Genomic DNA, 14,080 nt, shown 5'->3' with positions numbered 1-14,080 from the left:
TGAATGCCACCCCCCCGCCTTCTCCTGAGCTTGCGTTTCCTGCAAGTTCTTCTTGCCCTTCTCCAGTGTCCCCAGAACTACCCGGCATCCCCACCGCGTCTCCAGGCTGGAGGCCTTGCCGGGCGGGCGAGTTCCAGTGCCGAAACGGGCGCTGTGTCCCCGCCGGGCCCCAAGGCGCCATCTGCGACGGAGTCAACGACTGCTGGGACTTCTCGGACGAGCTGCCTTGTGGTGAGTAGCAGCCCCAGGCCCTGTGCAAGAGGGTGGGAGGGGGGCGGAGGAGGGCTCTCTTCCACAGGTGTGCCTGGGAAACGGTTGCCAGGCGCACCCAGCTGTGTCGAGGGTGGCTCTGAGAAGCCAGCCCTGGCAAGGCTGTGTGTGCCAGGCCCGTCCCCTTGTCAGGGAAGTGAGAGAGGGGGGTGGCTGCAGATCCGGGGCCCGTGCCTCTGGCGGTGGGGAACTGGCGTTTGCCACCCTGGGTTGTGCGGAGTGGCCCTTGGAGGCGTGGCTGTCACGGGGGCTGTCGTGGCATTAGGACAAGGCTTCCCAACCCCGAGTCCCCAGCTGTTGATGCCCTTTGCCCATGGAGGCTGGGGAGGCTGGCAGCCAGAGCCCAGCAACATCTGGGCCCAAGGCTGGGGAGCCCTCCCTTGAGGAAGCGCGCCAGAAGAGATCCCCGCCTGCCTGGAGAGACAACAGGGAGGGGAGGGGGAAGCGGGAGCAGGCGGCGGGGAGGGGGGTGCCCAGGCTTTGCAGTTGCACAGACTGAGAGTCAGTTAGGGAGTTGCTCCGCATATTTGAGGAGGCAGGAATTGGTTACCAAGGCTTTCTTTTCAATGTTTACTTTCCAAAGTGCAAAAAAAGGTAGATTCCTCCCCCTGCACGCACACACACTCCAATCTTCCCATTGCTTTATTATTTTATTTATTTATTTATTTATTAGATTTATATACCGCCCTTCCGATACGGCTCAGGGCGGTTCACAACATGATAAAAACAATTAAAAACAAATTAACCATTAAAATCAAACTATTAAAACACAATAAAACCAATAGAACAGCTAAATGCCCTGGAAATCAGGGCAACAATTTAAAACAGTTTGAAACAATTAATCATTTAAAACTCTGGAAGGCCAGGCCAAATAAGTACGTTTTAAGGGCTCTCTTGAAGGACAGCAATGATCTCAGATTACTAATTTCTGCCGGGAGTGCATTCCATAGCCCAGGAGCGGCTACAGAGAAGGCCCGCCTCTGCATCACCACCAGACAAACCGGTGGCAACTGGAGACGGACCTCCTCAGATGACCTTAGCGTGCGGTGGGGCTCATACAGAAGGAGGCGCTCTCTTAGCTTTGCATCCAGGGTGTCCCCCGGGCCCTGCTCCGCCCGCTTTGCACATGGGCAGACGCCTGCCTTGGTTGCAGGAAAGCTGCCAGCAGCTGCCAACAAGCTTCAGCATCCCCCGCCCCGCCCGCTTCTGGGGTAGCTCCTCCATGCTGCCCGCGGCATGGCCCCCAAGGACTCCCCCCTCCAGCCCCCTCCTGTGTGTCCTGGCAGGAGCCCCCCCACCCCCTGCTGAGCCCTTCTCCGCCCTCCGTCCCCTTGGCAGGAGCCGCCCCGTCCCTGGAGCCCGTCCCAGGCACTTGCCTCCTCTCCCAGTTCCACTGCGCCGCCTCCAACATCTGCCTCGAAGCCTCCCGGAGGTGCGATGGGGCCACCGACTGCCCAGATGCCGCTGACGAGGCCGGCTGTGGGCCTGCTGCCACCCGCCTGGCCCCGGAGGGCACCTCCAGGTAAAGGCACCCGTGCGGAGGGGGTGGGTGCTGCGGGCCCTGGAGGCACGGCCAAGGGGGCCAAGGGGGCGTTGCTGCAGAGAGCTCTCTGCCCCCTGACTTGCTGGGCATGGGGGCCTGGCCTGCGATGGACCCCCCCCCCTGCCGACATGGGTCTGTCTTCCTCACTCATGAGGATGAGAGTCTTGCTGAGGGGAAGCAGAGGCTCTTGGGAAGGCCAGTTCTCTGCCCGAGTCCCCACCCTGGATGACTCTCCTCTTGCCCGCCTCCCAGGGCTTCAGGCTCTTCACCGAGCCTGATCACAAAACTCCCCCTTGCCCGCTTTCTTTCAGCCCGAGGAGGCCTCCGCTGAGACCTTCTGTGCCCCACCCGACTCAGGTACGAGAGCCAAAGCAGGGCGGTCGTGTGGGGAGGAGGGGCTGGCGGGGGGCGCACGGCGCTGCCTTCCTGGAAGGTCTGGCTCTGGGAGGGAGGCCAGCCACAGCGGTGGCATGGCACTGGGGAAGGGCAGCCCTTCTGTGTGCAGCACAGAGTTAGTCTACGGAATTCGCTGCCACAAGATGTGGTGGTGGCCACCAGCTGAGATGGCCTTACGAACATCAGAACAGCCCTGCTGGATCAGGCCCTGCAAGGAGGCCCATCGAGTGCAGCATCCTGTTTCGCACAGTGGCCCACCAGATGCCGCTGGAAGCCACGGGCAGGAGTTGAGGGCATTCCCTCTCTCCTGCTGTGACTCCCCTGCAACTGGTACTCAGGAGCATCCTTAAAAGGGGTGAGACTAATTCATGGCGGAACATGGGTCTTTCAGCAGATACTAGTCGTGATAGCATGAATGGAGCCTCCAGGTTCAGAGGCAGTCTACCTCTGAACACAAGTTGCAAGGAAGCAATGGTGGGAGAGGGGCTGTGCCTGCATCTCCTGCTTGTTGGCTTCCCAGAGGCATCTGGAGGGCCGCTTTGGGAGACACAAGGCGCGGCACTCAACGAGGCTTTGGTCTGAACCGGGAGGGCCCTTCGGATGCTCTGATGCGTCTGACGCCCGTCTCAGGGCCGACGAGGCAGCTTCCTTCCTGGGATGGAAGTGAGCAGTGGGGGCTCCTGGCTGGATCAGGCCGGAGGTCCATCCCGTCCTTCTAGACCGTTTCTAGAAGCTCCGGGTGGGCTGGGCCAGCCACCCACTACTTCTGGGAAGTCCACAGTGTTGGCTTGCTAGCCAAGGTTTGGCCCCAGCCTCTGCTCCTGAATACTGCCTCTGAACACGGAGGCTCCATTCAGCAGCCGGGGCTCATGGCTTCTCTGTGGGTGCGTCCAGCCCTTTGTGAGAGTCTCCGAGGGAAGAGGCATCCGAGAGGTGCCCTCCCCTGGCCCGGGAGGAGGCAGGTGGCGTGGCTGGCGATGCCGAGAGACTGGCTGGCCCACTGGCATCCGGACAGGCCAGCCGGGCTGACTCTTCTTCTCCACCCTTCCAGGTGTCCCCAGGTGGATGGCCGTTCCCAGAGGGCTTCACCCCCACCCCGCCAGGTACGGGGCCCCTTCCCCACAACCTCACGGGCCTGGGCCCAGCAGCTCTCCTCCTCCTCTCAGGGGCCTCTCTTCGCTGCCTCTGCGCCCCTGGCCGGTTCCCAGACTGCTCCCTGCAAGAGGTCCCCAACGGGTCCGCTAAGCGCCCCTCCAAACGGCCCTTGTTTCGACATGGCGGTCGCTGCGCTGTCAGCAGGTGCCCTCCAAATTTCCCCCATGCTTTGTTTCAAATTTTAGGGATGAATTTCTGCCCTGTAACGTGGTAAATGTACGCAGCGGTGTTTTCCCATTTTCAGGAGGGTTGCCCCGTAGTATGTGTGCTGCAATGTAGTGTTGTGTGGACAGCGGAGCCGGCTGGCGGGCAGGGACGGAAGGGGGGGAGGAGGGGGACAAGTTTGGGGTGGAGGGGGGCCGCGGAAGGGGGTGGGGCTTTCAGCCTCTGGAAAGAGCCCCACCTCCTGCCTGCCTGCCTGCCCCCCTCTTGCCCAATCCACACATTCAGAGTAGAGGGGGCCAGAAAAGCAGCCTCTCTTCTTAGAGGTCTCTGAGATGGGTTTGGAGGCGGGGTGGGGGCATGCAAGCTCCCGGCAGGCTGCTCCCCACTCTCTCCCCCGCTTGCCCTCCCAGCCCAGGCGTTTGCAAGGTGCGTCTCTTCTTCCACTGTTGCCTCCTTTTGCATTCTGCTTTTGGAGCAAGTGCGGATTTGGGCACTTACTTAAGAGGAAGCCCATTGAACAGAATCATTTTCTTCTGTGCAACCCCTTTTGCAAGGCAATGGTCTCCCCCCGCCCAGTGAACAGACTCATTCACCAGCCAGCCTGCAAACGGTTCTCAATGCCAGGTGGTGTGGAGGGCTCATTCCGCAGTTCAAGGATTTGTTCATATCTCAAGCCCCTCTCCGTATATGCATTTTTCTGGGCCCTTTCCAGATTGTGAGCCTTACACCGCAAAAAGTGGTGTGAACTGAAACGTTCTGTGGCGCCAAATTCAAACCGCATTAGAGATCCATTGTCAGGGGGCGAGCCTCCTACATCAGGCAAATACAGCCTTTCCCCTCTTTTGCAACGCAGATGCGACATTATAGGGCTGTGATGCAGCAATACAATCCGAAAGAAAGTGTCGGAAATATGAACGGCACCTTCCTTACAACGCAGGGGCTGCGATGTCAAAACACAGGCAGTGCGGAAGCACACTTCAGGGGCCCCTTGCGACACTGTGATAGTGTGCCATCTGGAAGGCTCCTTGGAGATGTCTGTGGGGTTATGGAAGTGGGGCGGAGGGCTTCCGTAGCAACTTGCTGTTGTGCTCCCCCTCATCCAGGTCTCTGCAGTGAACCCCTGGGCTTGGAGGACGGGCGGGTTCAGCACCAGCAGCTGAGCGCCTCCTCCTTCCAGGACGGAAACCCCCCTGATGCTGGGCGCCTCCACATTGTGCCCAACATGTAAGTGGGGCAGATGGGGAGGCCGTGCAGGCTTTGTGGGGTGGGACCTGCCTTGAATGGGGAGCAAAAGGGCAGATCCAAAGGGTACCGCTAACGATGGGGCGGTGGCGTGACCCCCTCCCAGCCACAGGGGGGCAGGGACGGGGCAATGAGGTTAGGTGGCATTTCAGGAGCAGTGACGTGGCTGGTGATGGGGGGGCAAAGTGTGGGTGGCGGAGGAGAGGCTGGGGGATGGACAAGGATGTTGACAAAGCCTGCATCTTTTTCCCCATAAGGAGAAAAGTGGTCTGGGGGTGGGTGATTTTCAGCAGTCAAGCAGCAGGAAGGGAAAGGGTTAAGTATCTGCCCCCCTTCACCCCCTCTGGTCCTCCCCCCACTCACGACTGCAGCTTCCACAGCTGCTTGTCAGTGAACAAACGAACCCACAAGGAGACGCTTCCGTTCTGGCCCACAGAGGACCCCTTTGAGGGGCCCGTCCAGGAGCAGGTCTTGACTGCACCCAGTGCCTGACCCATGACGGCTGCCGTGGGGCTGGAGTGTGAGCTGGACCCACTTGGCCTGTCTTCTCCCTCCCCCTCAGGCAGGACATGGAGCCCGGCTGGAGCCCACGCCGGTCGGATCGCAGCCCCTACTTCCAGGTGGACTTTCTCCGGCCCACCTTCATCACCGCCGTGGTCACGCAGGGCGGGAGCCCGACTGGAGGGTACATCGCCCGCTACCGCCTGGCCCACAGCAAGGACGGGGTCCACTTCCAGGATTACATCCGGGCTGGATCCGGCGCTGGAGCCTCCCTACAGGCCACGGTACAGCTGCCCTGGCCCTCCTCTTCCTATCCTGCTGGGGCTCAGCACCACCGAGCCAGGGCCCAGGCCTGGCCTACCCCCCACACCCTTAGAGGCTCCCTCCACCCGCAGTCTCAAAAAAACCAGCACTCCTCAGTAGAGCTGCTGGACATTCATGGCCCCCACGGCCACTTTGCTTTCTCTCTGGATTTCCAAATAGTTATGGTGATAGTGATGGACTCCCCGAGAGACAGGAAGAGAGGGAGCTGCCATATACTGAGTCAGACCCTTGGCCCATCTCGCTCCGTATTGTCTACCCTGACTGGCAGCGGCTTCTTCGAGGTTGCAGGCAGGAATCTCTCTCAGCCCTATCTTGGAGATGCTGCCAGGGAGGGAACTTGGGACCTTCTGCTCTTCCCAGCACGGCGGCCCCAGCACAGGGGAATCTCTTCCAGTGCTCACACATGTAGTCTCCCATTCAAATGCAAACCAGGGTGGAACCTGCTTAGCAAAGGGGACAGTTCCTGCTTGTGACCGCAAGACCAGCTCTCCTCCCAGGCCAGCTCCATGCCCAGAAGGGGAAGGGGGGCGTCATAGAAGGAGTGGCCAAGCGGAGGCTCTCCGGCTGCTGTCGGACCACAGTTCCCATCATCCCCATGCCTGGTTGGGCTACCCCTTTCTGAGCCACCACTCTGTCCCCTCCCCTCTCCACTCCTTGTCTCACCCCCCCCCTTTTTCCTGCCCCCACCCAGGTCCTGGAGGGCAATTCCGACAGCGCCACCCCGGTGCGGCAGGAGCTACGACCAGCCCTCTTGGCCCGCGTCCTGCGCCTGGTGCCCACAGAGTTCCGCGGCAGCATCTCCTTGCGCATGGAGGCGCTGGGCTGCCCCTGGAGTGAGTGGGAGATGGAGTGGGGACAGGGGTCCTCAGCCTTGGCTCCCCAGACGTGGCTGGACTACAACTCCCACCATCCCCAGCCACTGTGGGTGGGAGCTGTAGTCCAAGAGCAGCTGGGGACCCAGGGCTGGAACTCTGGATTGAGGAGGACCGGGAGCCCTGATGAGGCCGGCGGCTGCCCTAGTCGCTCGCGGGGGCTGCTGAGTCTGTGGCTTCCTTCCTTGTTCTTGCTGGGGTGGGGAGGGGGCTGCAGTGAGGGGCTGGAGAAGGCCAAGGCTGGAGAGCCAAAGTAGGGCCCTCCTCTCCTCCCTTCTGCACCGTGGAACCTAGGAGGCTGCCATATACCGAGTCAGACCCTGGGTCCATCTATCTCTGCATTGTCTACACAGACTGGCAGCGGCTTCTCCAAGGTTGCAGGCAGGAGTCTCTCTCAGCACGATCTTGGGCACTTTCCAGATTAAACCTGACCACAGGGTCACTACTGTCCACTAAGTGTGCTTCCGTATTGCCTGTGTTCTGACACGGCTGACAGCAAGGGGCCGTTCACATTTCCAGTGTCTTCTTTCGGCCTTTTTCTTTGCGTTATACTGCTATTCTGTTTGTTTGTTTATTCGATTTATATACCACCCTTCCAAAATGGCTCAAGGCAGTTTACAACAGGATAAAAACAATTAAAACCAGTTAACAATTAAAATCAAAACTATGAAAACAGAATAAAACCAATTAAACATGCAAACAGCTAAAAACCCTGGGAAACCCTGAAAGGCCAGACCAAACAGATAGGTTTTAAGGGCTCCCCTATAACATTATAAGTCCATTGCAGAAAAATAGCTGTATTTTCTGGTTGTAGGGGTCTGAGATTCGGGGGGTCATTTTCGAGACGATCCAGCCAAGTTGAAACATTTTACCCCTGTTTTAGGGTCTAATCTAGAGCCCCTAGATTAGAGCCCCTATAATTTAGAGCCCCTGGTGGCGCAGTGGTAAAACTGCCGCCCTGTAACCAGAAGGTTACAAGTTCGATCCTGACCAGGGGCTCAAGGTTGACTCAGCCTTCCATCCTTCCGAGGTCGGTAAAATGAGTACCCAGACTGTTGGGGGCAATATGCTAAAATCATTGTAAACCGCTTAGAGAGCTCCGGCTATAGAGCGGTAGATAAATGTAAGTGCTATTGCTAATGTAAGTGCTAATCTGGAGAGTGCCTTGGAGATGCTGCCAGGGAGGGAACTCGGAGCCTTCTGCATGCAAGCGTGCAGGTGCTCTTGCTCTTCCCAGAGGGCCCCATCCATCCCCTCAGGGAAAGATCTTCCAGTGCTCACACATGGAGTCTCCCATTCACATGCAAGCCAGGGTGGGCCCTGCTTAGCCAAGGGGACCCTTCCTGCTGGCTCCCACCAGGCCAGCTCTGCTCCCAGTGACTCTTTGCTTCTGGCTCACACAGAGACGAAGCCCACAGAGGGCGCAGCAACCCCAACCGGCAGCATCCGAGGGCCAGGAACAGCCGCCACGGGAACAGCATCCCTCCCCAGAAGGCTCACGGGGACGCCAGGACTTGCAGCCACCACTCGGGGGCCAGGAGCACCCTCCGCTCCTCCTGCCACTGGCCCCTCGGGCTCGCCCAGGGGGGAGGCTTCCCAGCAGCTCTGGGGACCAGCCACTTCCGCCGCCTTGTTCCCGGGGACTCCGAGCGTTGCCTGGCCCACTGGCCCAGGGCCCAAGATGCCCACCCTGCCCAGGGTCACGGCCGGAGCCTCTGGTGCCCCAGGACTGCCTGGAACGTACACCCTCCCATCCCAGCCTGGGAAGCCCGGCGTGGGGCCCACGTTCTCAGGTAAGCCGGGGGGGGCAGTCCTGTGGAGCACCAAGGGGGAGCGCGTGCAGTCCGGAGCCAGGGCTGTGGGAGACCCAGAGCAGGAGGACCCATTGCCAAGAGCCTGGGAAGGGGGCCAGTCCCTTGCCCTCAGGCCCAAGGCCCGTCCACAGGGCCAGGGGAGAAATGGGGGGCCAGGAGGTGCCTGGGAGGCAGGGGGCAGGACAGCGGGGGGGGGGGCATGGTCCCAATGCTGGAGCTTTCCCAGACAGCAGCTTTTACCACGGGTTTCCTGCAAAGCTTTACTGCAAGTTTGAAGTTGCCTGTAAGATACAATTGGGATCTTTTAAACGACCTTGAATTTTCTTTATCATGAGTGCTCTCTTTTTTGGGTGGAAATTGGGGCCGTCAGTCTTGTGTTCCTGCTCTAATTCCGCAAATACGGAAAGCTCAATATCCTCCAGTCCCTGCAAGAAGGTCTCCACGTCCCATGGACCGTGAGGACAATTCGTCAGGTCTTGGGAAAATTGGCCCCCACCAGCAGATTGCCTCATAATTTTCGTTTTAGTCAGGGCACAAACAGGCCTGGCATCCTTGTTCTCTACTTCCTCTGGTGCAGAGAATAATTGATCAATAATCTCCCACTTCCCAGAATCCTTGTAGGGTGTTAATGAATCAGTGGGAAATGTTGGGGCATTGCAATTTCTTAATGTGTCAGCAGGTGGCACTGAAGGCACACAATTAATCCCTCCTGACGTCATAGGATTAGCTCTCAGGTTGGGACCGATTTGGCCATTATAGGGGGAATTCAGGGGAACTTTTGTGGTGGAATCTAATGGGGCATCTTTAGTTACCGTAGCGATCATTGCAGCCCTAATTTTAAGTTGACTCCTAAGCCTATGGATCTCCTCCAAGCATTTTTCATGTGCTACCCCAGTGGGTTTTCTGTCCTCCTCCTTTTGTTCCAAAATTAACTTAAAAGCAGTCTCAGCATCTTGCGCTTTGGACACTGAGAGTTTTAATTCTCGATCCAATTGTGTAATCTGCTCCCGCAACCCATGAATAATCCTATCCTTTCCTAGGGAATCTTGTGTCAAGGAAAAAACCCTATTAGAAAGCTCAGAGTTCTGCGTGGTAATTTGGGAACAGAATAACTTGGAATTCTCAATTTGTTCTGTCAGGATTTTCACTCTTGACTGAGCCTCGTGTAATTGGTCAGTCAATCTTTGAGTCTCTATGTCTAGGGTTTTGCAAGTTAAAAATAGACCCCAAAGGCACGCTTTGTGATTACTCTGTGGTTTAAAAATCCCCCTCTTGTTCTTCCTGAACACCTCAAACGGAGTCTGGAAGTCCCTAAAAGCATGTGCCCCAACAAAGGCGTTTTCCGCCCAGGGATTTGACCCTTTGCTTTTCAGATAGGTCGAAAGAGGAGAGTCTAATACGACAGCCAGGACTTTACCCATTCCTGAAGCCCCAGACATTGCAAAACTCTCTAACAGCCCCCCAAAACCCAACACAAAAAGGGTTTTTTTTTAACCCCGGATATAAATGGGGCTCCCCTCTAATGTGCAGTGAAAGACTTGAATTGAGTGTGAAGTGCTCCCCAATAGCTTGTAGGGACTTTGGGGTAGATCTGGCCAATATGTGGACGCGCCCGCTCCAATCTGGAGGAGATGCAAACGAAAAGCCGGGGGTGGACCACTTCCGGGAAGTTTCCCACCTGGGGCTTTTCAAGCCCTTTAACTCGCATCTCCTCTGCAATGGAGGAGGGTGTCTGCAGCACCCAGCTGCAGGAGTGGCTGGGGATGATGGGAGCCGTAGTCCAACAAAACTGCTGAGCCTCGGGTTGTCCACTCTGGCAACAGGACCTTAAGCAGGAGGGTGGCTGGGAGGGCTGGTCTCTGGTCCGCTGCCCATAGGAAGAAAGAGCTGCTAGTCGGCTTGGATGTGCAAACCGGTTCGTCATCAAACGTGTGCAACATTGAACCGGTTTGGCTTGACTGTTGGGGGTCATAACGAACCACCCCATTTGTTCCGACCTTGGACCAAACCCACCCCCCTGGGGTTTGCAAGGTTGGTTGGTTGGTTTATACTTACCCCCTCCCGGGGAGATGTCCGAGGCGGTGGGGAGTCTGCGGACGTTCCCCCTCCCCCCACCGACCTCCCTTATTTCAGACATCGGCTGTTTGCTGCTCTTCAGCTGGTTTTTGGCCTTTCCCCCTGTGTGCTGTGGCCATTTTGGAGGCCACCGCGCCTGTGCAATAGGCCTCTGCATGGCCCGGGTCATGCCGGGAGGTTCAGACTCGAACCAGACCAGGCCAGCCGGTTTCGTGCACACCCCTAGTTGTTGGGAGTCCAGCAAAACCCCTCCTCTGCCGGGAAGGACCCTTGGCCAGAGCCTGGGCTGTCTTGCCAAGCAGCAGCAGCAACTCCAGTCTCTGTCCCGGGCAGGCAGGGGTGGCTGTGCAGGATGGCCCCCGGAGGCCAGGACTGAGCATGGGGCTGGCCTCGGGCCAAGCAGGTAGAGCTCCAGGTAGCACAGGGAGAGCGGCAGCTGCTCTGCACACAGGAGCCCCCCCCCCCCGACTCCTTCCCTCCAGCTGGAGGGCTTCTGGTCGCCAGGCCTGGGAAAGAAATCTTCTGCCAGGGAGCTGCTGCCAGTCAGAGACCGGGCTCGAGGGACCCATGGCCTGACTCGGCGGGCTCTGAGTCAACATTGCGTTCGCTGCACGAGCTGACGTCTGGCTTGCATTTTAGGACAGTCCAGTCCTCGTTGTGTTTACTCTGAAGGGAGGCCCACTGCCTTCCCTGAGGCTTACCCCTTGGTCAGGAAGCCCAGGATGGCAGCCGGAAGACATTTCCTTCCCCTGGACTGTCACGGGGGAGGGCATGTTCCGGCCACCCGGCCGCCCTGCCTTGAGGAGTCCCCCTCCTCCTCCACCACCACCATGCATGGTCAGCCTTGCCCCGTGCCCCAAAGTCCTCGCCCTGGGAGCTCCTCCCCCCCGCCCTCTCCCAGCGTCAGCCAGTGCTGTGTGTCGTCTGGGCTGGCCGGGGGCTTGCTGGCCCAGCCCTCCCTCCCTGCAGCGTGTCCTCCTCCTCCGGCAGGGCCCTCCCGCACCCCCAGCCCCGGCAGGCCCAGGACCCTCTGCACGCAGGGCCAGTTTGCCTGCGAGGCCTTTGGCTGCATCGAGGCCGCCTTGGTGTGTGACGGCCGGGAGGACTGTCTGGATGGCTCGGACGAGCTGCACTGCGGTGAGTGTCCGCCGGGCCGTGGCCCGGCTCTCGTGGGACCCGCGTCCTCCCTCCCGGGGGCTGAGGCCTCCATGGCCAAAGTGAAATGGGACTCGGGGCGATGCTGCAGAGGGGAGACTCCTTTGGGCCCGGCAGAGCTGGCAGCATCCTTGCTTGGGGAGGGCCCCCGACTCGGTGGCAGGGCACCTGCTTTGCTTGCAGAGGGTCCCAGGTCCAGCCCCCCCCCCCCCCCGCAGCATCTCTGGGGCGGGCTGGAAGGAAACTCGGCCCGAGATCCTGAAGAGCCGTTGCCAGTGGGGAGGAGGAGAGCGGGGCTTGTGGGAGCCAGCTGGAACGGCCCCCTTGGCTCAGCAGGGCCCACCCTGCTTTGCATTTGAATGGGAAGCGACATGGGAGTGCTGTAAGGTATCCCCAGGAGGGGAGGGGGCCAGGGCTCAGTGGGAGAGCCTTGCTTGCTTGCTTGCTTGCAGAGGGTTCTCCAGACAGGGCTGAGAGAAATTCCTCAATGCAACCTGGGAGAAGCTGCTGCCAGTCTGGGTGGACAATCCGGAGCTCGAGGGACCAAGAGTCCACTGGCTCTCAGGCAGCTTCCTAGGCAGCCTGTTGGGAGCCCTCTCTCCTTCCCGCTGCTCTCGCTCTCCCGGGAAGGCTGGAAGCAACCTCCCTTCCCGTGTGGTCCTTTTTGCAGGGGGCCCAACAGCTGCCACCCTCCCCACGGCTCTCCCGCTGTCCCCAGTGGGCCCTCCCGGCGCCTGCTCCACCAAGCAGTTCTCCTGCGGCAGCAGGGAGTGTCTGGCCCTCGAGCGGCGCTGTGACCTTCGCCACGACTGCCAGGATGGATCCGACGAGGCCAACTGTGGTATGCATGGGGCGGGAGGGGCGCCGTCTTCTCCATGGGGAGAAGACTCCTCACCCCAGGGGATGTGGCTGGGATTGGGCCCTGAGAAAGAGGCACCGCCTCCCAGGCCCCTGCGAACGGAGCAAAGTGGTGATTCTCTTATAGCTAGCCGAGGGAGAGCAACTGGCCCTATCCATCCCCAGCACAGCATCCCGCCAGTGGCTGTGCCTGGTGTCTATCTATCTATCTATCTATCTATCTATCTATCTATCTATCTATCTATCTATCCACCCACCTAATGGCATAGTGGAGCAATGACTTGCCTAGCGAGCAAGAAGTTGCCCGTTTGAATCCCCGCTGGTGTGTTTCCCAGACTATGGGAAACTCCTATATCAGGCAGCAACGATATAGGAAGATGCTGAAAGGCATCATCTCATCCTGTGCGGAAGGAGACAATGATAAGCCCGTCCTGGGTGCTTTCCAGACTAGCTGCTCAACAGCAGCAAAATGCTTCCATTCAGGCAAGTCCCTTTGCAAAGGTAAACAGCAGGGGAGCAGTCTCACAGCAACTAACAACCCGGGGGATGGGGGAAGCAACTTCCTCACAACGGATATACAACGTCCTAGCTCTATATCGCAGCAATTAAATTCGAAACAAAGCACTGGAGATGTGAACGACACCCTGCTGTCTGCGTGGGGTCTGTGGTGTCACAACGCAGGAAGTGTGGAAGCACACTTCGGAGAACCGACGTGACCCCGTTGCAGGGTCTAGTCTGGAAAGCACCCTGTATTCTCCCAGTGAAAACCACATGGCTCTGTGGTTGCCAGGAGTCGACACCAACTCAATGGCACATCTATCTATCTATCTATCTATCTGTCTGTCTGTCTGTCTGTCTGTCTGTCTGTCTGTCTCTAAGGAAACTGCTTTGGTAACTTTTGTTGAAAAGTGGTATATAAATATTTCTTGTGGTAGTACTAGTCCGGGGGGAGCTTTTCCCCGCGGGTGGTGGGTGTTCCTGCTCTGGCCCCTGGCCGGCTCCAGCCCTGATCCCAGCACCTTCCTTGCCTGGCAGTGGACTGCATCCTGTCTCCGTGGACCGCCTGGAGCGAGTGCAGCCGGTCGTGTGGGCTGGGCGTGACCTTCCGCCGCCGTGACTTCCTCCGCCACGCCCTCCCGGGGGGGCAATGTGACCGCGATGAGTTTGACAGCCGCTCCTGCTTCCTCCAGGCCTGCCCAGGTAGGCTGCCCTCCCCCCGGGCGGGGCTGGGCTGGGCTGGGCTGGGCACCCCAAGCTCAGGCCCTGGTGGGTTGCCTTTCCCGCCATCTGGGCTCCCGGGGAAACGTTCAGGCAACAGCTGGACCCCAAAGGGCCAACGCGCCACTAAGTTTCTACATTGGACAAATTCCTGTTTGAAATTTCAAAATTTGAAAATGTTGTGCTTTCTTTTAAAGTTTGAAGGCAGAGGGAAAGCCTTCAAAAATATATCTTAGTCATGGGGATACAGTTTTGGACGATTACGTGAGATGCCAGGGACACGGAGTTTCCACCCAGCCCCCTAAAATCCTCAAATCAAATAACAGCTGAGAAGGTTGCAAAAAAGATTATTTTTTTTAATGGCTTGCAGTGACCAGGAGCTGAGACAGGAAGAGTGCGGGGAGGGGAGGTGGTGGGAGGGGGCGTGGTTGGGGGGCAGAAACGCCCCAGCGGGGGGGTCGGGGGGGCCAGGGCTGTTTGTCCTGCAGCCT

At 58.7% G+C, this 14,080-nt stretch overlaps 1 protein-coding gene across 1 annotated transcript in view; it reads left to right on the top strand.

The window, feature by feature from the left end:
* The window catches only part of LOC128331382 (SCO-spondin-like), a 126,140-nt gene that overhangs the window by 54,372 nt on the left and 57,688 nt on the right, over positions 1 to 14,080 (top strand). Inside the window, exons 46-56 of the mRNA XM_053264726.1 lie at positions 67 to 231; positions 1,609 to 1,792; positions 2,125 to 2,170; positions 3,261 to 3,312; positions 4,633 to 4,753; positions 5,334 to 5,556; positions 6,288 to 6,429; positions 7,872 to 8,261; positions 11,349 to 11,495; positions 12,184 to 12,354; positions 13,407 to 13,571. Coding sequence (XP_053120701.1) covers positions 67 to 231; positions 1,609 to 1,792; positions 2,125 to 2,170; positions 3,261 to 3,312; positions 4,633 to 4,753; positions 5,334 to 5,556; positions 6,288 to 6,429; positions 7,872 to 8,261; positions 11,349 to 11,495; positions 12,184 to 12,354; positions 13,407 to 13,571 — 1,806 coding nt within the window. The remainder of the gene's footprint in view (positions 1 to 66; positions 232 to 1,608; positions 1,793 to 2,124; positions 2,171 to 3,260; positions 3,313 to 4,632; positions 4,754 to 5,333; positions 5,557 to 6,287; positions 6,430 to 7,871; positions 8,262 to 11,348; positions 11,496 to 12,183; positions 12,355 to 13,406; positions 13,572 to 14,080) is intronic.

Source organism: Hemicordylus capensis, chromosome 6 (assembly GCF_027244095.1).
Source record: "Hemicordylus capensis ecotype Gifberg chromosome 6, rHemCap1.1.pri, whole genome shotgun sequence".
Lineage (NCBI taxonomy): Eukaryota > Metazoa > Chordata > Lepidosauria > Squamata > Cordylidae > Hemicordylus > Hemicordylus capensis.
Note: the sequence above shows the minus strand (reverse complement) of the source record. Positions and strands in the feature narration are given on the sequence as shown.